Source organism: Tilletiopsis washingtonensis, assembly GCF_003144115.1.
Source record: "Tilletiopsis washingtonensis strain MCA 4186 unplaced genomic scaffold FA09scaffold_2, whole genome shotgun sequence".
Lineage (NCBI taxonomy): Eukaryota > Fungi > Basidiomycota > Exobasidiomycetes > Entylomatales > Tilletiopsis > Tilletiopsis washingtonensis.
In genome coordinates this window covers 305,242-326,808 of record NW_020311999.1, presented here as the reverse complement: position 1 = coordinate 326,808, position 21,567 = coordinate 305,242, and the positions used below count along the sequence as shown (strand labels likewise).

The 21,567-nt window shown below is 68.0% G+C and overlaps 10 protein-coding genes across 10 annotated transcripts; 5 read left to right on the top strand and 5 right to left on the bottom strand.

Moving 5' to 3' along the window:
* Positions 1–1,415: 1,415 nt before the first annotated feature.
* Positions 1,416–2,012, top strand: FA09DRAFT_327490 (hypothetical protein). The gene has a single exon (XM_025741418.1). It carries the CDS (start codon positions 1,435–1,437, stop codon positions 1,669–1,671), a length of 237 nt encoding a protein of 78 aa, XP_025601041.1. The 5' UTR covers positions 1,416–1,434; the 3' UTR covers positions 1,672–2,012.
* On the top strand, positions 1,923–2,716 carry FA09DRAFT_336167 (hypothetical protein; the record flags this gene model as incomplete). The annotated part of the gene is made up of 4 exons (XM_025743850.1): positions 1,923–2,008; positions 2,074–2,236; positions 2,308–2,436; positions 2,531–2,716. The coding sequence occupies 4 exons, from the start codon at positions 1,923–1,925 to the stop codon at positions 2,714–2,716; spliced, it is 564 nt and encodes a 187-aa protein (XP_025601040.1).
* Positions 2,717–2,721: 5 nt separating this feature from the next.
* FA09DRAFT_327488 (hypothetical protein) lies at positions 2,722–3,860 on the bottom strand. Its single transcript, XM_025741417.1, has 5 exons — positions 3,817–3,860; positions 3,235–3,764; positions 3,035–3,102; positions 2,912–2,983; positions 2,722–2,856 (listed from the first exon to the last, which is right to left on the bottom strand). Exons 1-5 carry the CDS (start codon positions 3,831–3,833, stop codon positions 2,797–2,799), a joined length of 747 nt encoding a protein of 248 aa, XP_025601039.1. The 5' UTR covers positions 3,834–3,860; the 3' UTR covers positions 2,722–2,796.
* A 169-nt stretch (positions 3,861–4,029) lies between these two features.
* On the bottom strand, positions 4,030–5,720 carry FA09DRAFT_327487 (putative SUA7-TFIIB subunit, factor E). The gene is made up of 4 exons (XM_025741416.1): positions 5,632–5,720; positions 5,179–5,488; positions 4,342–5,129; positions 4,030–4,284 (listed from the first exon to the last, which is right to left on the bottom strand). The coding sequence occupies exons 1-4, from the start codon at positions 5,674–5,676 to the stop codon at positions 4,228–4,230; spliced, it is 1,200 nt and encodes a 399-aa protein (XP_025601038.1). The 5' UTR covers positions 5,677–5,720; the 3' UTR covers positions 4,030–4,227.
* A 459-nt stretch (positions 5,721–6,179) lies between these two features.
* On the top strand, positions 6,180–7,736 carry FA09DRAFT_327484 (adenylate kinase). Its single transcript, XM_025741415.1, has 7 exons — positions 6,180–6,615; positions 6,681–6,825; positions 6,939–7,003; positions 7,059–7,200; positions 7,257–7,290; positions 7,343–7,427; positions 7,482–7,736. The coding sequence occupies exons 1-7, from the start codon at positions 6,577–6,579 to the stop codon at positions 7,662–7,664; spliced, it is 693 nt and encodes a 230-aa protein (XP_025601037.1). The 5' UTR covers positions 6,180–6,576; the 3' UTR covers positions 7,665–7,736.
* Positions 7,707–9,378, bottom strand: FA09DRAFT_303877 (hypothetical protein). Its single transcript, XM_025740453.1, has 4 exons — positions 9,044–9,378; positions 8,630–8,744; positions 8,114–8,436; positions 7,707–8,058 (listed from the first exon to the last, which is right to left on the bottom strand). The coding sequence occupies exons 1-4, from the start codon at positions 9,266–9,268 to the stop codon at positions 8,032–8,034; spliced, it is 690 nt and encodes a 229-aa protein (XP_025601036.1). The 5' UTR covers positions 9,269–9,378; the 3' UTR covers positions 7,707–8,031.
* Positions 9,379–9,928: 550 nt separating this feature from the next.
* Positions 9,929–10,647, top strand: FA09DRAFT_113025 (hypothetical protein). Its single transcript, XM_025739003.1, has one exon. The coding sequence runs from the start codon at positions 9,971–9,973 to the stop codon at positions 10,349–10,351; it is 381 nt and encodes a 126-aa protein (XP_025601035.1). The 5' UTR covers positions 9,929–9,970; the 3' UTR covers positions 10,352–10,647.
* A 296-nt stretch (positions 10,648–10,943) lies between these two features.
* On the bottom strand, positions 10,944–15,284 carry FA09DRAFT_336162 (hypothetical protein; the record flags this gene model as incomplete). Its single annotated transcript, XM_025743849.1, has 4 exons — positions 10,944–11,349; positions 11,405–11,584; positions 11,649–11,707; positions 11,763–15,284. The coding sequence occupies 4 exons, from the start codon at positions 15,282–15,284 to the stop codon at positions 10,944–10,946; spliced, it is 4,167 nt and encodes a 1,388-aa protein (XP_025601034.1).
* A 1,610-nt stretch (positions 15,285–16,894) lies between these two features.
* On the bottom strand, positions 16,895–18,842 carry FA09DRAFT_327480 (putative quinate permease). The gene has a single exon (XM_025741414.1). The coding sequence runs from the start codon at positions 18,688–18,690 to the stop codon at positions 17,053–17,055; it is 1,638 nt and encodes a 545-aa protein (XP_025601033.1). The 5' UTR covers positions 18,691–18,842; the 3' UTR covers positions 16,895–17,052.
* A 1,141-nt stretch (positions 18,843–19,983) lies between these two features.
* FA09DRAFT_327479 (hypothetical protein) lies at positions 19,984–21,491 on the top strand. The gene has a single exon (XM_025741413.1). The coding sequence runs from the start codon at positions 20,112–20,114 to the stop codon at positions 21,447–21,449; it is 1,338 nt and encodes a 445-aa protein (XP_025601032.1). The 5' UTR covers positions 19,984–20,111; the 3' UTR covers positions 21,450–21,491.
* The last annotated feature ends 76 nt before the right edge of the window (positions 21,492–21,567 follow it).

Sequence of the window (21,567 nt, the reverse complement as noted above, 5' to 3'; positions counted from 1 at the left end):
TTTCTGTGAACCAGAATCCGCAAGAGCAGCTCGGAAGCATCGTCCGCAGTGTCGTGGAGGCGTTGAGATCAGTTGCCGAGTCAACGTCTCTGGATGGCTCGTTCATGTCTCTCTACGACAAGGTGGCAGCGCAAGTGATCGATCGTGTGGAAGCACAAGACGTTCCTGCAAGCCTCGAGTGGATAGTGGCCGAAGCTTCACCTCGCGCATCGACTCCATCGACGATCCAGGGGAGCGAAGTGCTCAGTGTGAAGACGATCGAGGCGGACTCAGTCGGTTCGTCGAGCTCGTTTGAAGGTGAGTTTCAAGCGGACTTCCCGTCAGCAGCATCTGACCAGTCATCGTAGCTGCAGTAACCCAATTGGACGGGCTTTCGCTGGAGGAAAGAGAGTGCGAGAAGAAGGACGATCTGGACAGCTTCCGTGTGCGACGCTCGCCGGAGCAAGTCGACTCCAAGCTGCTGAAGCGGGCGATCAGCAACATGTCTGACCGCTGTGGCCTCTCCGCAAGCGGCACGAGGGAATTCTCGTGTGGTCTTCTCGGCAACGTGCTGACCTCGCTGGACTGGAGGTATCTCGAGCGTGCCGGAGTGGAAAGGCTTGCGGACTACATTCGACTCGCTCGGGTGGAAGGCTTCGACCTGCGCTTCGAACACAATTACGCCGATGGGCTTGTGATCGTCGGACGGGAGTTTGGCACGCCGGCAGAGACAGCCAAGAGGCTCAAGAGGTCGGCCCGTGGTTGAGAGCAGGACGACGGCGCGCGGTCCGTAAGGAGTCGAGTCGAGCGCTGATCGAGCGACGATGCAATGCTATTTTTGCGCCATCCGGATCAATTTAACCTCAGATTGGCACGAGGCAAGCCCCTGAGCAGAGTTTCGGCATCCGGCCGGAGGTCCGGCGTTCCGGCTTGCTATCCGCAAACCACTTTAGCGATGCCAGCGCATCTCATCACTCCCGGCCGTGCTTCTTCCTCTTGCTGCCAGACCCTGCTTCTGCTCCTTCAGTTCCGCTAGAGCGATGCCGGCCTCGTCCTCAACGCAGCAGGCGCACGATCTGCTCATGGCCATTGTGCGCAGAGAGCAAAAGGCCTCGAGGATCATCGTCGAGGCGCGCCTTCTCGCGGAGCATCCTGCGATCTACGAAGAGCAAGAAGTCGCTGACTTGGTCGGCCTTCTCGAGAAGATCCGCCAGCAAACAGACAGCGCAGACCTCCAATGGACGCTTGCCAATGGGCTCGTCCACTCTCTGAGCTCTCCGGTGGCTCAAGAGAGCGAAGTAGTGCGCAGCCGCAAAAGCTCTGATGCTGCGAGTACATGGAGCAGCTTGATTAGTGAGTCCAGCGCTGGTCCTTGGCCTGTCCCGCCGCTGACCCTAATCAGTCCCTCCTCCGCCTCCTCCGCGCCGCATGCGAGTGGACGTCGTCCTGCTGGAGATGGCTGTGCACAACCTCGCAGGCTGCATTGGACTCACGGTGGCGCACACACGAAGATTCCCAGCCTCAAGGTTCAGCCTCGCCTTGCTTGCACTCGACCCGTACTATCTTCGTCGCGTGGGCGTCCCTAGACTCAAGCGGTACATCGAGCTAGCCAACGCGGAAGGGCTCCTCCTCTACTTCAAGAAGACCAAGGGCGAAGGGATGGTCATCGCAGGCAAGGGCTTTGGCTACTGAGAAGCAGGAACGAGGCAGGCTGGATGCAACCGCAGCGACGCCAGTGCCGTCAAGAGAAGATTCGCAAGCTTGGCTAGTGATGAGCTGCTCGGGCATGGGCCGGCTCTGCCATGCGCTGTCTGCGCATCCGAACGGCCGTGAACGCTCAGACTGACTGATGTGCCAGAAAGGACGCGCCGCCCTCACACCTGCTCCTCACACTCTCACCTCGCTCACTCGACGACGCCCAGCAGCCATGTTCCGGCGTCGAGATGTCTCATCTCACCCTCAGCGTGAAGCCTTCGACCCCCAAGACGATTCTGACGGTGACGATGTCCTGGAGCGCTTCTTCGTTTTCGTGGCGACGCTACATCAGCTGAGCCGCCGACTGAGGCTCAGTCGACAACTCTCTGCGGTTGTCAGACTCGCGTCCGACGTCCAGAGGAGCGGCTCGTTCTTTGTGCTCGCGACTGTGTACATCTGGTCACACATCTGCGAACGCGACGTGCTCGAAGAGTTTGGCCTCTTCGAATCAAGCGGACCTGCTGCGCATGCGCGCTGCGAGTCGCCACCGCCAGCTTCCATCGTGAGTAAAGCTACGATTTGTGGTAGCGGTCCAGGCTGCTGATGAATCCGCTGAGCACCAACCTCACTCAGGTCGAGCTTGAAGAGCTGCAAGCCGCCGACTCGGCAGCAGGCAACGACGCTGCACCTACATCCGAGCAGCAAGGCGTATCCGTCGCCGAGCACTCCGTGCCGTCGCAGGACTCAGAATGTGATGGCAACGTTGGAGGCAACCACGCGGAGCCCACAAACCACAAAAAGCGCAAGCAGCCACGCCGCACGCGAAGCAAGCTCCTTGCAGCAAGTCCGCGCACAGATGGGCGCCGCCAGCGGCCATGCCGTGCCAGTGCCAGCGTCGCGGCTCGGACAGCGCCTGGCGACGCTCGACCGGCAGTACCTCAAGAAGGCCGGTGTGCGGCGGCTCAAGGAGTACATCGAGCTCGCCGCGCAGGAGGGCTGCCGCATTCAGTGGCTCCACGGCGAGCGCGTTGGCACAATCTGAGTCAGTGCTGTGGGATGATGAGGGTGACGGCGTTGCGGTGGGCTCGGTACAAGTACAGTTGGCGAGATGCGAGAATGAGATCACTGGATGGCCGACGCATCGCCGCGGAGAGAGAGGTACTGCTGATCCACGCCTGGACCCTGCAATGATACTTGATCAGCGCATGAAGCCTGACGACAGGCTCGAGCCACTCACAAAGGTCTTGATCAGCTTGTAGATCTCCACGCTGTGGTAGCGCAGTCCGCTCTTGGGGTCCGTGTACGGCGCCTGAGCCAGCTGTCAGCCTCGCAGCGTTTCCTGCCGGCGCTCGCGACTCACGATCAGGCCCGTCACGTCGCACATCTTCTTTCGTGGCCGCAGAGACGGCGGTGCTTCGACGTTGAAGTCTGAGCGAGCAGGCACTGGCATCAGCAAAGCGTGCGGACACAGCTGGTGCCGTGGCACGCGAATGGACACGCGTATCGCAGCGCTCAGCCAGCCCGCTCCTCCTCGCCACCTCGCAGCGTCGAGCAACTCACAGTTCGGCAGCGCTCGCCGTGCTCGAATCTCCTCCTGCTCCGCTTCCTCCGCCTTGCGCGCCGCCTCGGCCGCCGCACGCTCCTCCTCCGTCAACTCCTCGGGCTCCTCCGAGACGGCGCCGCTGGGCTCGGCAGTGCTCGTGTCGCCGTCGGCCATGCTCACGTCGCCGCCCTCCTCCTCGGCGATGCGTGCGCGCTCCTCGCGCTCGATGCGCTCCTGACGCATGCGCTGCCGCGCCGCCGCCGCACCGGCCAGCTTGGGCTTGCCGCTGCCGGCGCCCGTGGGCGCCGTGGACGCTGCCGAGGCAGCAGCGTTGGCAGCGGCGCGGGCCTTGCGCTGCCGCTCGCGCTTGGCGGCAATGCCGCCGTTGAGCTGCATGTCGCGCTCGGTGGCGAGGATCTGCTTGAGGGAGCGGTTGCGCGCCTTGCGCGTGCTGCTGCTCGTCTTGAACGGCCGCGGCGCCGCCGAGATGTTCACAGCAGGCAGCACCTCGGACGGCGTGCTGGCCGGGCGTCCCACCGGACGGCCACTGTGTCCAGGTGTGAGCGGGCGTAGCAAGGAGGCAGGAGCGTGGCACCCACGTGGAAGTTGGGGCCATGGCAGAAGCGGACGCGGCGTGGTGGTGGTGTGGAGCATGGCCGGCACCGGCGTCCATCGCGGCGGCCTCTTCGACGCGCCGCGCGCCTCTCCCGCATGAGCCAGCTGCCGCCGCAGCTTGCCGCTCGTGAGGACTGATGCTGCGTCTCAAGTGCTTCATTCTGCAGGATCCCCCATACAGACAGCACACGCAAGGCAGAGGCAGAAGCGACACTGTATTTGGGTTTGACGCAGTGAGGGGCTGGCCTGCACTGCACAAGGCGACAAGGACGATAGGGAACGGGAGCTGCGTGACTGATGTATGTAGGGTTGTGATGATGTGAGGGATGCAGAGCCAGGGCGAAGCAGAGCGGAAGAGCAGAAGACAGGTCATTAGAAGGGGTGCACGGCGCACATCACGCAGACGAGAGGTTCGCCACGTCGATGAGCTTGTGCTTTTCGAGAATGCCGGGCTGCCGGGCAAGCACGTGAGCTTCGTCCCCGCCGCACACCTGACTTCACTAGCTCACCGTGAGGATGCGGCTCTTGCTGTCAACAAGGCCCTTGTACGACGACTTGATCGTCACGTCGCTGACGCCCGCGGCGTTCGAGATCGACTTGGCGCTGACGCTCTGGCCGAGCAGCGTCGTGGCAAAGTAGATGCACGCCGCGGCGATGGTGATCGGGCTGCGGCCGGCCAGCAGGCCCTCGTCGCGGATGCGCTCGGCGACGTCGCGGATGCAGCCAATCGTCGGGCGGTCGAGCGCCAGGTGGTTGGAGAAGCGCGACACGAGGTCGACGGCGTTCGTCGGCGTCACGCCCGAGCCGCCCTCGCCCGCCGCGTTCGCCTGGAACTGCTTGTGCAGGCCGAACGCGTTCGAGATCTCCTTGTACGACTGGCCGATGAGCTTCTTGGACACCTTGGTCAGCGCGCAGATCTCGGGAAACGTGCGCGGCACGCTGGCGATCTTGCACGCAATGTAGATGCACGCAGCGACGATGGCGTCCGTCTTCTTGCCGCGCAGGATCTTCTCCATCTCGACGCGCTTGAAGAGCTGCTTGGCCGTCTCCGATACCTGGCGGTTCAAGTGAATCGAGTCGCACTTGCGCTGGATGTCCTCGAAGGCGTCGAGGATCGTGCGGTGCGACGTGCCGCCGACGCGGCCGAGCGTGCGCTGCAGGTCGCGTGCGGCGCCAGAGCCGCCGTCACGGTGGCCGATGCGCGTGTCGAGCTGCTCCGTCAGGCCGTCCATGAGCGGGTTGTTGGCCTGGCCGACACGCGACGGGTCATCGCCCTCTTCGTTGGCAAACGTGCGCCCTGTGCAGGTGTCAGCCTCGCCCGTGTTGCCAAGTCCTGCTGTCCTCACACTCGGAGCGCGTGTCGACGATCTTGTCGCCGATCACCAGGCCACAGTCGCCGCACACGACATCGCCGCTGGCGAACTCCTCGACGAGGTTCGGCGGGTCGACCTGGCAGTCGCGGCAGATGAGACGCACGCCAAGGTCATGCGCGAAGGGCTCGTCCTTCTTCTTCGACGGCGCCGGCGCCGACGGGTCGACCTCGTCGAGCGGCGTGCCCTCCTTGGCAGCAACGTATTGCGCCGAGAGCGCAAACGGCTGCGCAAAGGGCGACGGCCCGCTGTGCCGCACCGGCTGCGCAGGCAGGATCGGCTTTGGCTGTGAGGGATCAGGCGAGAGAGGACGTCGTGAGCACTGGTCTCTGCACGCGAGCGCGTCACGCGACAGGCAGCATGGCAGCACAGCTCCTCACGCCAGCCCAGCTACAACCCACACACACAGCAGGCCACGGCAATGCTAACCTGACTCTGGGGCGCCGCCGCGGCAGCTGCGTGTGCGAGCGCCATGGCCGGACGTGCGCAGAAGGGTGCAGGAGAGCGTTGCCGTGGAGTGCGACCGATGCGCTGGGCGGCGTGCTCGGCGGCGTGCTGCTGCGTGCGAAGACAGGTGCGGCGCTGAGGCCCGGCGGCGACTCCTGCACGCGGCTCGCAGAGGTGCAGTGCTCGCAGACGGCGCTCAGGGAGGCAGGCGACGGGGTGTACGGATGCTATACGTGCAGGCGAGACGGGAGTGGGCAGGTCTCGGTGGCGGTGGTCAGGAGGCAGGAGGTGCGGCGCGGCGCCGGCGCTGTGAAATCGGCGCGCGCGCGGCGACGCCGCTGGAAGCCGAACAGAGGCACGCAAGGCGCGCGCTCCGCTGCTGGCGCTGCCTCGCGCGTGCTGCCGCACGCGGTGCCGGCCGAGCAAGCAGACGCAGCGATCAGGCTGCCTCGCCGTGACAGCCTTGGCCAGCTCTCAAAATGGCAAAGTGTCTGCGTCGAGCAGAGCAGCGTGGCTCACACCCCGTGCCACACTTGCGCTCTTGCGACGTCGTGGCGCAAGAGAAGGCCGAGCGCCGAGCGACGCCCTCGAGCCTGCCCCCGCATCGTGCGGCGCAGGCGGCGTGCCGTGTGCTCCGCGCGCACGGCGTGAGAGTCGAGTTCCTCCGTCCGGCGCCGCTCCCCACGCCGAGCCGGAGCAGCGCACGGCTTCAGGCACGGGCCCAACAAGTGCGAGTGGGGCAGCAGGCAATCTCGCAGGCGACGGCTCGCTCCTCTTCTCCACCACCACCTCAAGCCAGCACCAGCGTCCAGGCCTCTCTCCACGCAGGATCGTCATCTGTCAGGCACCTCTCCGCGTCGTCGTACTCCGCCAAGCGCTCTTTCACCCAGCGCCTCCACACCGCCCGCTTTCCCTCGCGCTGGCGCCATGCTCCGTCCTTTGCGCGCACTGATCATCGGCTCGCCGGTGCGTGCCGCGTGTAGCAGCATAACAGCGTCGACGAGCGTCTGACGCATGCCTGTCTTCCACAGGGCTCGGGCAAGGGCACGCTGTCGGCACGCCTCGTGCAGCATGCGCCTGCCATGCGCACCCTCAGCGCCGGCGACGTGCTGCGCGCGCACATCCGCAACGGCACGGAGATCGGGCGAGAGGCTGAGGGTGTGGTGAAGCGCGGCGGTGAGTGTGTACCAGGCAGGGTGTTCAAAGTGCCAGGCGCGGAGATCTCCGGGCGCACCGCCGTAGCCCGCTCTGGCTTCGGGGCTCGTGCACAGGCGCTGACGCTGCTGCAGGCCTCATGCCCGACCGGGTCATGATGGGTGTGCTCTCGGCCGAGCTCGAGGGGATGGGTGCCGAGGTGAGTCGTCATGCCGTGCTTGCTCTCGCGCGGCTCTGACGCAGGTGTGGTCTAGACGCCGTGGCTTCTGGACGGCTTCCCGCGGACGATCGGGCAGGCGCGCCTGCTGGATGAGAAGCTGGCAACGCTGCGGCAACCGCTGCAACTGGTCATCAATCTCGATGTGCCGGAGGAGGTGGTGCTCTCGCGCATTCTCGGTGAGTGGCGCGCGCGGAGCGCCTCAGGCGGCGGCTGATGAGCTGTGCTATGCCAGACCGGTGGCTGCACCCGGCATCTGGACGGGTCTAGTGAGTGGCCCACCCTCGCACGCACTGCTGGCCACTCTGACGCCACTCGCAGCAACATGAGCTTCAACCCGCCGAAGCGCGCTGGCTTCGACGACGAGACGGGCGAGCCGCTCGAGCAAAGGCCAGACGACAACGCAGTGCGTGCCTCTTGTTTCAACGTACACTGAGCCTCACTCTGACACTGCCCATAGGAAGCGTTTGCTCAGCGGCTCAAGGCCTTCCACCGCGAAATGGCGCCGCTGCTCGAGTACTACCGCGACCAGCGCGACGCGCCCAAGGGCGAGCGGCCCGCATACGTGAGCCTGCGCGGCGAGGAGAGCGACGTCATCTGGCCGAAGATGTGGGATGTGGTGCGGCAATACCGCCTGCAATAGACATTGCTGGGCCCCGCCGCGTGCATCACGAGAGCAGTCAAGCGCGTCTGTACAGGGTGTCTGTATTGCAGCAAGGTCATGAGGGCGTCGTCATTGGAGGGAGTGGTGCAAGGCAGTGGGGTTGCGACTGGCGAGGAGTGCCAGTGCGGTGGTGGCGGCGAGCAGAGTGCTCACGCGCCAACGGGTGTAACACAACGTTGCAAGCCTGGAGTAGAGGCGCAGTGGAGAGGAAGGAGGCGTGTAGAGGCGGGAGCCGGTGGTGAGATGCGGACACATGGGACAGAGCAGGCAGCGCGCATGCGCACGCTCGATGCTCGGCCGTCGGAGAAGAGCAAGTCCAGGTGAGACACGCCGCACGACCGCATGACTAGCGGTTGTTCAGCGAGCCGATGATCTGTGAAGAAGGCGGTCAGCGACGGCACTCCCGGGCTGCACTCCGACGCGCTCACCTTCTTGTGCAACTGCTGCGTCGGCAGCATTTGCGGCGGGTTGTACGTCTGCCACAGCCACGGCTTGGGCACGCCTGCGAAGTCGTACATCTGCAGGTAGTAGGCCGAGGCGCCAAAGTGCATCTCGAGGCGGATGTTGAAGCCCGTCATGCTCTCCTTCTGGTCGTACGCGGCAATGCTGCTCGACGTGCTCGTGCAGCTGTTCTGCACCAGCTGCCGCCCGTCGCCCTCGAACGGGTTGAGCGTGAGCGTGCCGTTGCTGTTCTGCGTGTACGTGCCGTGCTGCCAGATGAGCTGCACGGTGGCGCATTGCGGCTTGGCCGCTGGAGGGGACGGCGTCAGCTCGGCTGGGCAGGAGCAAGCGTGAGGCAGGTGCGCAGGCCGCTGCCGTACTCGCGGCAGCACCAGGCATCTAGCTGCATCCATGCATCCAATCTGACAGCGTCTCGACGCCCGGCTGCCGTGCGCGCCACGCTGCGGCCTGCGTCCATCACCTCTCCCACCTGCGGTACTCACGCTCAGGGGTAAACATGTACAGCGCCTGCTCCCAGAAGCCATCCTCGGTGAAGCTGTACGACTGCCCGGCAGTGGCGGGCACGGTGAAGCTGTTGTTGCCCGGATTGTAGAATTGCTGCGCACACAGGAGTCAGAGCTGGCCTGCGCAGGTGCAGGACGCTGATGCTCCACCGCCGCACACATCGAGCCCCTGAGGAGGCGGGTCTCTGGCTCGCGCGGACGGACTTGGCAGCAGCGATGCGGACAGAGAGACGGCGCGCGAGCATCCCAGCGACTGCGACCACCACGCCGTGCTGCTCCCGTCCTCAGCAGCACGGCCGTGCAGGCGCCACCACGTTCTGGTCGCAGCTCCCTCCACGCCTGCTCCATCCAGACATCGCGCGCCAAGACGCGCTCCGACGAGACGCGACTCACCAGACCTGTCGAGACTGCACCACTGCCCGAGCTCCACGTGCCGACGAGCGTGACGGGGTCGTCGGCCTGCTGCGTCGGGCCCTGGGCGCGCGCGATGGGCGCCGCGGCGGCCGCGAGCACGAGGAGCGCCGCTGACGCCGCGGCGACGCTGGCGCACAGCAGCGAGCGCTTTGTCCGCGCCGGCGCAGCGGCAGGCGCGCGCGAGGAGGAGGCAAACGAGAGCATGCCGTGTGTGTGCGGAGCACGAGGCACGGCCGAGGCAGGGAACGGCGGCCGCGGCCGAGGCGCGGCGGGGCGCGAGACGTGCGCGCAAAGGCAGGTGACTGCGGCGAGGATGCGAGACGCTGGTGCGCGCGCTGGAGAGAGACAGACGAGCAGAGGAGGGCTGGGCGTGCGAGGGCGTGAGGATGGCGGCGGAGGTGAGCAGCGCCGCCGCCGACGACGACGAGCATCGCCTCGCGCGCGTGCCTTGTGCCAGCCGCGCCTCTCAGCTCACACCGCGCCGCGCGGCCGGCGGCGCGACCCTCGCGCGCCAAGCTTGTGCTTGGGCAGCGGCACCGGCAGCCGCACCCAAACGCGAGGCACGCCGCCAGTCTCGCACCGCGGCCCGGAGCGACACAGCCCCGGCGGGCGGCACAGCGCCTCAGGGGCACGCCGCGAGAGCGGGTCGAGAGCGAGAGCGATCTGCCGTGCAGCGCGCGCAGGCGGCAGGCGTTGCAGCCCGGGCACGGCACCAGTGTGCCGTCCCAAGGCGCCGGACGTCCGGCGTCGAAGCGTTCGTCGTGCAGCGCGGCGCCGCGCGCGCCGAGCCGCCGCACCGCACTCGCCAGCCGCCCGCCCGCCCGCCGGCCGCCCGGTCTCGTGCCTTGCGTTGGCACGCTGCCGCGGCTGTATTGCCGCACTACAGATTCGCAGTGGCAGTGTGAAATGCCCGAGGGAGGTTGGGCGACGAGCCACGGCGCCCGATGCGCCATGCAGCGGCGTCCGCTCGGCTGCTCTCAGAGAGCATGTCGTGCCATGGGCGCTCGCTTGGAGGCGAAGAGCCCGGCTGCGTGCCGTGCTGTGGGGGCGGCCGCGGCATGCCGTCATCGCAGCGACGGAGCCGCGAGGCTCGTGCTTATGGAGGGCCATCTCGCGACAGTCAGGGGCTGCGGCGCCGCGGGCCGACTGAGATCGCTGCGGCGGCGCCTCGAGGGCTCGTGGGATGGCCAAGGCATGAGATTGCAAGGGGACGGAGAGGCAGGCAGGTCACAGCAGCAGCGTGCCGGGGGCGAGACGGATGGACGAGAAAGGGCGGGGCTTTGCTAGAATAAGGAATGCACACGCACAGGAGAGAGAGAGAGAGCAGCAGGGAAGACCAGGGCAGACGGGAGCGACGGGACGGTGCAAAGAGGTAACCAAGGCAGCAGACGTGGAGATGAGGGTGGGGTAAGCAGCGGCTGCATGCCGCGGCGTGGGATGAAGAGGTGGAGTGTGCGACTAGGCGTGGTTGAGTGTGTGGTAGTGTGTGCTTTGGAAAGTGGGTGCAGCTTGGCCGTGGACGAACGTGCGATGGGCGAGAGGCGTGGGGCGCGGAGGGCCGAGGAGACATGGCAGACGAAGAGCGCAATGCGAAGAGCGAGAGGAGGATATCGACGGCAAGGGTGGGCTTGGCGGTGTGTTGGTGTTGATGTGTCTTTTTCTGTGCGGTGGACGAGCGAGAGCGAAGAATGAAGCGGGAGCTGGCGGAGCACTTGTATGGGCAGTCTTGGGCGCGGGCAGAGCAGCCGCTGCGATCCATCCTGAAGCGTGCCGAGAGCAGCCGGGAGAAGTGAGGTTTCCGAAATGTGTGGTGCGGTCGGGAGAAGCGAGGCTAGGTGACTTGTGCTCGAGCGAGGTTGAGAGAAAGGCGGACAGAGCCTCAGAAGTTGAGCTGGTCGGGATCGACGGTGCGCCCGTGCACGACGGCAGAGCGCGCCGCAGGCTGGTCGTCTGCGGCTGACGACTCAGCGCCAGCAGCGGCGAGGCGCGGACGCACGCCGAGCACCGAGCAGACGAGCTTGTAGCGCGCACGGATGCGCTCGAGCAGCGCCAGCATGTCGAGCTTCGACGGGTCGGTCTCGGCATCGTCGCGCGACTCGGCGTCCGGCGTTGCCGTGCCTGCGGGCGAGGCGGCGGCCTGCGCGTCCTCGGCATCGCGGGCTGCCAGGATCGTGTCGGCGAGGTTCGTCGGGCCCGTGGCCGCGTCGGCATTGTCCACCGGAAAGAAGCCGATGAGCGTCTCTAGGGCGGAGAGGGCCTGGATCTGCTTCTGCTGCTTGCGCGATCTGCGGGGAACAGGTCAGCATGCTGCGAGAGGTCGACTAATCACGCAGTGCTCACCTGCTGGCTGCGTCGGGCGCCTGCGCCTCGAGATTGCCGAGCCAGAAGCGCGCCATGCCCTCGTAGTAGCCGACCTCCTCCCACACCTCGAAGCCCTTGAGCTGTCCGAGCTCGCGGCCCTCGAACGTGCCGTGCAGCTCGCCGTGGGCGTGGCCGTTGGCGTAGCCCTCGCGGTAGGAGCTGGCACAGTCGGACGCATCGATGAGCACGCGTGCGGAGCGGAGAGGCGCCGGCGCCCACTCACGTCTCCTCGAGGTTGTTAAGAGAATCGAAGTCGAGCTGAGAGGTCCGACTGGTGCTGAGCTGACGGTAGGGTCAGCAGGTGCGCGCCATTGCGCTGGTGCTCGCTTCGACTCACGAGAGTCTCGCTGGCCTGAGCCAGGCTCAGGCGCGCGGGCCCGAGAGACGGCGAGGTGAGGACCGGAGATCGCTCGCCTTGGCTTCCGGGCGCCGACGTCGCGCTGACGCCGTCAGGGCCGGGTATCGTGCTGCGGAAGAGCGGGTTCTTCGAGAAGCTGAGGCGCAGGCCGCCGTTCTTGACGGCGCCGCCTAGCGTGTCGCCGTTGAGGTCGGCGAGGGCCTGCGCGGCCCGGTGCACGTCCTCAAACTCGACGAAGCACATGGGCCCGTTTGTCTTGACGCGGAACGAGATCTGCCGGAAGCCAGGCCGCGGCGTGAAGGCATTCCGCAGCTGCTCTTCCAGATGCGCGGCAGTCGGGCCAGCCGAGGCGCTGGCTGGCAGGTTGCCGACGAAGATGGTGTTTCCCGGCGGGTTCTGGTCGATCGAGAAGGATCTGCTTGACGGGCTCGAGAGCGGGCTGGTGGGGCTCGAGGGGTTGCCGATAGACGCGGACGACGCGCTGATGCTGTCATGGCGCGAGCGCGGGCGTGGCGGCAGCACTGAGCTGGGCGAGAAGCCAGACGAGGCAGCGTGCTGCTCGCTGGCATTCGCGCGCGGAGGAGGGAAAGAGGAGCCAAAGGAAGGAAGCGAGGCAGAGGGAGAGGGGTTCGGGACGTGCGGGGAGTCGAGTCTGAGAGCGCCGAACCGCGCAGGGAAGCCGGACGCGGCGCGGCCCTGCTGGGCCGCTGCCTGCGATGGCTGCTGCTGCTGCTGCGGTGTGCGCTGGCGCAGGCTGGAGAGGATAGACTCATCCGCTCCGTGCCTGATCGTCTCAGACCCTGTTCGAGGCGGCGAGGTGCTGTGCAGCACCCGAGCCGTCGACTCCCCTATGCCAAAATCCTCCTGGCCGCGCGCGCCGAGGCTGTCTCCGCTGCCCGAGCTCGGCGCACCACTGCCGCCGTGCTCGCCGAGCGGGCTGGCGCTGCCGCTCAGGCCCTTGCGCGCCTGCGGGCCGAAGCCGAGCGGCGCGGCGCGCGCCTGGCCATACATGCTCGGCGGCGAGCCCAGCGTGCTCCAGTCGGGTCCGCGCAGCTGCTGGGCCGACTGGCCCTGCGTGTTCTGCTGCGGCTGCTGCTCGGAGCGGCCGGGACGGCTTTGCTGCTGCTGGCCTTGCGGTTGCTGCTGGCCCTGCTGCGGCATGCCTGGAGGGCCGCGCTGCTGCTGCTGTTGCTGCGAGCTATCATAGCGCGCGTTGGGCCCGTCAAAATAGTCGAGCGGTCCCATCGCCGGAGCCCACTTGTCGCCAGGCGCTTGCTGGCTCGGGCCGCTTGGCGGACCGGAGCGTGCAGGCTCTGCGCTCTGCTGCGGCCCGGCGTCCGAGCCGTAGCCGCCGCGCGCTCCAGGCATGGACTGCATCTGGCCGCGCGGACCTGTCGGCGGCGGGCCGAAGAAGTCTGGCCGTCCAAAGCCCTCGTGAGAGGGCGAGAGCATGCCATTGGCAGAGTGCGGGCCTGCAGGACCGCCGCTGCTGCCGCTCGAGCTGCCCGGGAACGGGTCGAAGCTGGCGTGCGGCCCGCCAGTGAAGCTACCGTACGGGCCGGCGCTCGACGGCCCTGCACCGCTGCTGCTTGAGCCGCCAGGTGGACGCTGGAAGCCCAGCTCGCGCTCATGAAGGCTGCCGGGCGCTGGCGGGCCGCCCATGCCGCCCGGAAACTGCGAAGACGGCGGCGGGCCTGGCGGCGGCGGCCCACCCGAGGTCGGGAAGCCAGACGAGTCGAGGATCGGGTTCGTCTGCGAGAGCACGGGGCGCTGCTTGGTGTGCAGGTTCTTCTTGGCCATCTCCGTCTTGAGGACGCAGCCGCGCTCAGCGTCAATCTTGCGGCCATTGAGCGCGTCGCGCGCCTCGAGCGCCTCGGAGCGCGTGCGGAACTTGGCAAAGCCGATGATCTGCTTGATCTTGCCGCCGGGCGTCATGCTGTTCGAGGGGCCGCCGAGCCCCTGCAGCGCGCTTGACAGGCCGCCGAGGTTCGAGAGCGAGGAGAATGCATCGCCCGCGCCGGCGCGAGAGAGTGCCAGCGAGAGGCTGTGCTCGTCCCAGCCGCCCGGCGGACCAGGCCCAGCCAGGTCAAATAGGCCTGCGCCGGGCATCGTGACGGCATTGTACGGGCCACCTGGTCCAGACAGAGCGCCGTTCTCGGGCCGATGCGGGCCGCCAGGCACAGTCGGCCCGCCAGCTGGAATCTTCAGCGTCGAGGCCTCGAAGCCCTTGGCGAAGAGGAACATGTTGGCGAACTCGCGCTCCGTCATGTCGTCTGGGAAGCCGACGATGAAGACGGTCGTGATCTCCTCGGGCGCGCCGGCGCTCATGAGCGTGCTGCCGCCACTGAGCCCCGAGCTCTGCTGTGCCGTCTGCATGGCCAGCGCCTGCTGCGCCTGCACCTGCTGGTGGTGGTAGTGCAGCAGGCTGCGCGGGCTCAGACTGCCCGACGCAGGCACGCCGGGCATGCCGCCGTGGATGAAGCCCATGAGCGACGCGTCGTCCTGCGCGCTGCGGCCCAGGCCGTTGGACGTCATGGAGGCGTACGGGCCGTCGTCGCGCGCAAAGGCACCCGGACCGCCCTCGAAGCGCGAGCTGCCGTGCTCGAGCTCGTGCATGCCTCGCGACGGACCCTGCGGCGGGTCAGAAGCGTGTTGAGCACGCTGAGGCGGCGGGCCAGACGGCGGCGGGCCGCGCGGACCGTCGGCGCTCTGGCGTGCGCTGGCCCACAGCTCTGCGTAGCTGCCGTGCGGCTCCTGAGCGCGGCGCTCGTCGGAGCGCTGCGGCTGCAGCTGCGGCGGGCCGTGGCTCTGGTGTTGCTGCTGCTGCTGCTGCTGCGGCTGCTGCTGTGGGTGACCCTGCGGACCCGGCGGGCCCTGCTGACCGTAGTAGCCCGGCGGCGGGCCTGCAGATCCGTGCTGCTGCGCCTGGCCGACGCTGGCCCAGCGCTCGCGGGCGTCGCCAAAGACAAAGTTCGGCGGGCCGCCGCTGGCGCTGTTGCCCGCGCCGTTGCGCTTCGACGGCGACGGCGAGCGCGCAGAGTCGCCCTCGAGCGGATTCGGAGACTGGAAGCGCGGGTACGGCGGCACGGCGCGAGGTGCAGCCAGAGCCGGCTGCTGGTGCTGCTGCTCGAGACCCGGCGGCGGCGAGGCATGCTGCGCATGCAGCTGCTGCTGCTGCGAAGCGCCCGAGCCATGTGCGGCAAATCCAGGCGGCGAGCGCATCTCCTCGCGCCAGTCACGCTGCTGCTGCGGCGGCGGCTGCATCTGCATCTGGCCCTGCGCCCACTGCTGCTTCTGGTACGCCTGCTGCTGCGAGTCTTGCTGCGACTGCGGCGGCAGGGCGTGGCCCGGCGTGCCCGAGCGCGACGCGAACGGCCCTGGCCCGAAGTTGGCCTGGCCCGACGGCATGCCGCCCGGACGCGACATGCCGCCCGGCGTTGCTGCGCCCGAGGCGGTGCCGACGCCGACGCGCTGTGCGGCGGAGACGTCCGCCGCAGACATGTCGGCGGCCCTCGACGCACGCAGCGGTGGAGCGCTCAGTGCAGCAGAGATGCGCGGCCGACGGGAGGTGCGAGACGGCGACGCTCAGGCGCAGGCTGCGGATGCCGATGCAGGACGCTTCGACGGCGGAGTGCAGCGCAGAAGGCGTGCAAGCGATGCAACAGGATGCTGCGAGACGCACGCACGCGCGCACGGGAGGCTCGAGCGTGCGTGCAGGGTGCAGCAAGCGGCGGCCGCAACGGATGGAGCGCGGCGGCGCGCGTCTCGCGCGGGAGGCGGGTAGCGGCGCGCGGAGGCTAGGCGCAAAGTGGCCGGCGGAGCGTGCCGGGCTGCTGTGCGCGCGTGTGCCGCGCAGAAGAGACGTGCGAGACGGAGGGTATGCGAGGAACGAGGGAGAGCGGGCCGCGCGGCGGTGGTGCGGCGGCGACGTGAAGCGAGGGGGATGGGGGATGATGGAGGGCGAGACGAGGGAGCGCAGGCGCAGCAGCGCACGCGCACCGCGCCGCGCGGCCGAGAGCCGAGGCGCGCGGGCGAAGGGCGCGCGCGCCGCGCGCCGCCGCGAGACGTGGGCACGGCAGCAGCAGCGCCTCTTGCGCGCGCGGGACCTGCAGCTGCAGCCTCTGCCGCCCTGCCGGCCGCCGCTCCTCGTGCTATCGCCGCGCGGACACCATATCACACTTTCATGCTCTGCCAGCATGACAGACGCTGCATCCCGCAGCTCACCTCCTCAGCGCAATGTGGTTGTCAGCCCAGGCGACGACCTCGCCGCGTGTGTGAGAAGGCACACGCACGCACGCACGCACGCTGCCGCCTGCGGCGCAATTTGCACTGCGGCGCCGCGCCGCCCGCCCTTAGCGCATCTCGTGCCGGGCGGCCGCACACTGCCCGTGTGCCGTGCTCAGCACCTCGCCAGTGCCGGGGCTTGCCCAACGCGACGCGTGCCGGCGGCGGCGACGTGGCGCGTTGCGTCGCCGCTGACTGCTCCCGTGCCTTGTGGCCTCTGCGGGCACGCCGCCCGCAGCGAGATCCAGGCAGGAGGCGAGCGTGAGACAGCGAGGCGGCACCGCAGCGCACCGCTCCGCCGGGCGGCGCCTCTCGCAGCGCGGGCGAGCAAAGCCCAGATGCAGATGCGCGCCGCGCCGATGCCTCCAGCGCCGCCGGGCGCTTATGGATGCCCCTCCGGATCCGTGCAAAGCGGTGCGCATCTCCCAGTTTGACGGCGAGTGCGCTTGCTGCGGCAAAATCGGCTGCCTCCTCGCCGCAGGCGCACTTGGCGCGCGAAAGCAGCCCACAGCTCGCGCAGCGCGCCGCAGCCGCGTGCGCGACAGTCGCCTCGTCGGAGGCCGCGCACACAATGCCGCTGATGGCGCTGTGATGCGGAACGAATGTCGCTCTGCTGCAGATACTGCGAGCTCGCACATGGCCATGTCAGAGCCCTGAGACAGCGCAGTGCGGTGTCAAAAGCGGAGGGGCGAGGCGCTCGCTGCTGCGTCAGGCGCACGTGACTTTTTGCGGGCGTGCCGCGCCGTCGAACCTCCTCCTCCTCCTCGATCGGACGCGCGCCCTTCGAGCTCTCGCGGCGCAGACTCAGTCGCAAGCTCAGACGTGTGTGTGGCAGAATTGTCGTTGCAGCTGTGGCACAGTGCTAGGGGTACATCAGGAGCAGTGCAGGTAACGTGACGTGGTGGGAGCCCGGGAAGAGTGAGAGCGGAACGCGTGCAAGGGGGAGGAGGAGAAGGGGGTCGCCTGGCAGGCTGTTCGTGCAAGTTTACTTGCTGAGCGCAGCGTCGCCGGTCTCGAGGTCGGTCGAGCGCTTCTCGGGCGTCGAGTCGCCCTCGCTGCCGGCGTGGGGAAGCACGTGGCCGTTGTTGGCCGTGCCGTCGTGCTCGGCGCGAGCCATGGCCATGACCTTGCCGTGCCGGTGTCTAATAGGCCCGTTCTTTGACGAGAAAAGGTCGGACATGCGATCAAGGGGCACGCCGGCGGTCTCCGGTAGCACGAAGTAGATGTAGGGAACGGCGATGGCAGACAGGCCGGCGAAGATGAGGAAGAGGCCGAAGCGCGACCAGGCAAAGGCGTGCGGCGTGCCGAGCGAGATGGCGAGGTTGTAGAGCCAGTTGGAGGCGGCGACGATGGCCATGCCGACGGGGCGCGAGGACTGCGGGAAGATCTCGGCGCCGATGACCCACGGCGTGCCGTTGAGCGTGGAGCCGTACACGATCGTCCAGAGGTAGAAGGCGGCGACGGCGGAGCGGCCGCCGGCGGAAAGCGTGGCGCCGGCGACGGGCGCGCGGTTGGCGGCGACGGCGACGTAGACACCGATCCAGATCATGAAGGCCGAGCAGCCGGCGGCACCGAACATCATGATCTTGCGGCGACCGAGGCGCTCGATGAGGATCGCGATCCAGATGATGGCGCCGAGCGTCTTGATGACGCCGAACACACCCGTGGTGAGGAGCGCGGTGGACGTGCCGGTGATGCCGATGGCGCGGAAGATGGTGGGCGAGTAGTAGTTGATCGAGTTGATGCCGGACGCGTTCTGCACGATGAACATCGACGAGGCGAGTGCGAGGCGCTTGAGCATGGTGCGCGACGTGAAGGCGAACTTGATGGGGCCCCAGAAGGTGCGGCCGACCTCGCGGCGCTCACGGGCGAGCGTCTCCTCGAAGAGCGCCATCTCGTCCATGACGTAGGGGTGCGAGGGGTCGAGGTTGCGCAGCTTGCAGAGGTTGCGCGAGGCGTCGTCGCGGCGGTCGCGCGTCAGCAGCCAGCGCGGCGACTCGATGAGGAAGAAGGAGCCGATGAAGAGCATGGCGCCGGGCACGAGCTGGAGGCCAAAGGGAATGAGCCACTGCGCCGAGCCCGTGTCACTCTCGTGCTGCTTGACGCCGTAGTTGACCCAGAAGCCGCAGATGCCGCCGACCTGCCATCCGACCTCCCACATGCCGACGAGGGCACCGCGGATGGCGCTGGGAGCGATCTCGGAGATGTACGTGGGAGCGAGGTTCGAGGCGGCGCCGATGGCGAGACCGGCAATGGCGCGGCCGCCGTAGATGGGGCCGAGGCCCGTCGAGGAGTTGGCAATGACCATGATGATGGAGCCGACGGTGAAGACGAAGCCGCACACGGCGATGCCCCACTTGCGGCCGAGGAAGTAGCCGAGCGGGTAGCCGCAGAAGGCGCCGAAGAAGGCGCCGGCCTGGTAGGTCGACACGAGGTTGGCGCTCGTCGTGGGGTTGAGCTTGCCGAACTCGTGCGTGAACGAGGGCAGGGCGAGGGCGCCGCCGACGAACGACGAGTCGTATCCGATCATGAGCGAGCCGAAGGCGGCGATGGTCGCCATGACCCAGATCTTGAAGTTGTACACCTCCTTGGGCGTGACGCGGTCCTCATTCTTGCCGAGCATGGTGGGCGAAGGCGGGGTGAGGCGAGGAGGAGAGGAGTTGTTGAGGAGCCCGACGAAGGAGAAGAGGCTGGTGAGGAAAGGGGAAGATCTGGGGCCCCGGGTGCTCCTTATGTATGTGCGAGAGCGGGAGCGGGAAGGGTAGAGCTGAAGGAAAACGAGACGCGCGTCGCCACGCCACGCCCCGCCTCGCTTGCTGGCGCCGCGCTGGCCGGTGCCGCACATGCCGGGCACCGCTCTGCCGCCGCATGCTGCTGAGCGGGAACCCCACGCAGGAACCGCGGGGAGACGTTTAACTTTCTTCCACCAGCCAAGCCGACGGCCGGGCACGCGGGCAGCCGCTGCTTGCTCGCCCCGGTGACTCGCCACGCGCCACCTTCAGCGCCTGGCACAGCGCCACTGTGTGCCGTCCGGTGGCTGTTGCCGGGCGTACGCCGCACTCGGCCACTGTGCACAGGAGTGGCTTCGCCGAGCCGCGGCACCGCAGCACCGCCCGCACCTGCGCTGCATCCCTGGCCGCAGGCGCGCAGCGGGCAACGGCATGCTGGCGCCGCGCCAGTGTACCGCCCGCCTGACCCTGCGTCGCCCAGCGGCGGAACCGCTCCTACGCATTTGTTTCTGCCGGCCCTCAGCCCATCTCAGGCACAACATTGGTGCAAAGTGGGGGCAAGCGAGGCCAGGAAGCGTCTCCGGAAGCGCAAAGTCGCTGCCTGCATGTCACGTGCACGCGTCGCCCACCAACTGGCATTTGCTGGCTCGCTTCGGCAGATCTGCTGGCAATGACCGGCGCTTTACAGGGGTCCCCTGGGGCATCTCGGCCGCAAAACCTCGCTCAACCCTGCTGTTGAGCCAGACAATACATCGACGACTCCGTCGCTTCCGCTCGCCATGTCGAGTGCCCCAGACTCTCGTCATGGCGCCCACGTCGCCTGCCCCGCACCGACCCCGGTCGGAGCGACGTGCCCGCGTCTCGTGACCCCTCGATCGTGTCCACCTGACGCAGGAGCGCAGCGGATGACGGCATCCGACACTTCCGCGCAAGCCATGCCAAGTTTCCAGGGTCTTGTCTGCCGGTGTGCCGACAAGCATCATCCGGCAGCAAGGCGACGTCTGCCCCGCGGGGAAGACGGCGCAGCCGTGCGAGAGAGAGAGCCACTGGGCGGAAGAAGGTTGACGGCTGAAGGATGGCGGCAAAACAAAGTTCCTCGGGGGCTTGGCCGTGCGGAGGTGCGCACCGAATCTTGCGTTGGCGCCCCGCTTCTGCGCGGCCCCACTCCGCGCTCCCGCCCGCCGCGCCAGCAGGCGAGGCTCTCGCTTTTTGCGCGCTCGCAGACCCTGGCCGTGCGGACCGCCTCATAAGGCCAGCACGGCGCGCGCAACTGTTGCCTCTCCACCACCGCATCTTCGCTTCAAGCTCACACACCATGGCACCCGTCGCATCCTACACCGCCGCCAGCGCGCCCGCGCCGCCGCAGCACCCGACCGAGGCGGAGATCAAGGACTCGCCGCGCCGCCACCACCTCTTCGGCTTCCCGATCTCGCACTCGGCCTCGCCCGCGTTCCAGAACATGCTCATCCAGCGCAGCACGCTCGAGCAGGGTGGCAGCGCGCCCTTTGCCACGTACAGCCTCTGCGAGACGAAGAGCGTCGAGGAGGCGCACATGCGCGCGCTCGTGCGCGAGGACGCGCGCTTCGGCGGCTCGGGCGTGACGATGCCGCTCAAGGTCGCCGTCACGGCGCGCCTCGGCCGCGGCGAGATCCTCGACGAGCTCGACGAGGTCGCGCGCGCCACCAGCACCGTCAACACCATCGTCGTGTACCCGTCGGCCTCGGGCTCGACGGCCGTCGAGGACCGCCGCATGATCGGCACCAACACCGACTACCTCGGCATCCGCATCGCCGTCCTGCGCAACGTCGCCACGCAGAACGGCCTCGACGCCAGCGCGTACATGGCGCAGTCGCCCGCCTTCCGCTTCCCGCCCGACGGCCGCGTCGCCGACGGCAGCGTGCCGCACTCGGCCATCATCACCGGCAGCGGCGGCACCTGCCGCTCGGCCGTGTGGGCCGCGACGCAGCTCGGCCTCTCGCCGCTCTACCTGCTCAACCGCGACGCCGGCGAGACGCAGGACGTCGTGTCGCACTTTGCCGCCGGCGGCTACAAGCTCGACCTGCGCCCGCTGCGCAGCGTCGCCGAGTTCGACGCCGAGGCCGAGCGCCGCGCCTCGGGCGAGACGGGCAACGTGGCCTGCTGCATCGGCGCCATCCCCGCCATCACGCCGCAGAGCGACGACGAGAAGATGGTCTACACGCTCGCCCACGCCTTCTTCCGCGAGCAGTACACGCCCACCGCCAGCAGCACGGCGCCGCCCGCCGGCGCCGCCTACCTGCCGCTGCCGGCCGCGCGCCCCTTCCTCGAGATGTGCTACAAGCCGCGCATGACGCCGCTGCTCAAGTACGCCTCGCAGCAGGGCTGGGCCGCCATCGGCGGCGTCGAGGCCATGATCGAGCAGGGCCTGGCGCAGGCGCGCATGTGGGCCGCCTCGGAGCCGATCCTCAACGGCAAGCTGCCCGAGCGCGACCCGCTCAGCTGCGCCACGGCCGCCGGCGACGCCTCGCCGCTCGGCGCCCAGGCCGAGCAGGAGGCCCGCGACATGGTCCTCGCCATGCAGGACGTCGTCGTGGCCTCGGCCGCCGTGCCCGACGTGCCCGCCGTCGCGCCCGCCTCGACGAGCCTGCCCGCCGCCGCCGCCGTCGCCGCCTGAGCCCGCACTCTTGTCACTGTCCCGCTCCTGCCTTGCTTTCGTCACACTTGTACAACATCACCACACACACATCGCGCACTTGAGAGACAATTGACCGCTTTGCCATTCCATCTGTCTG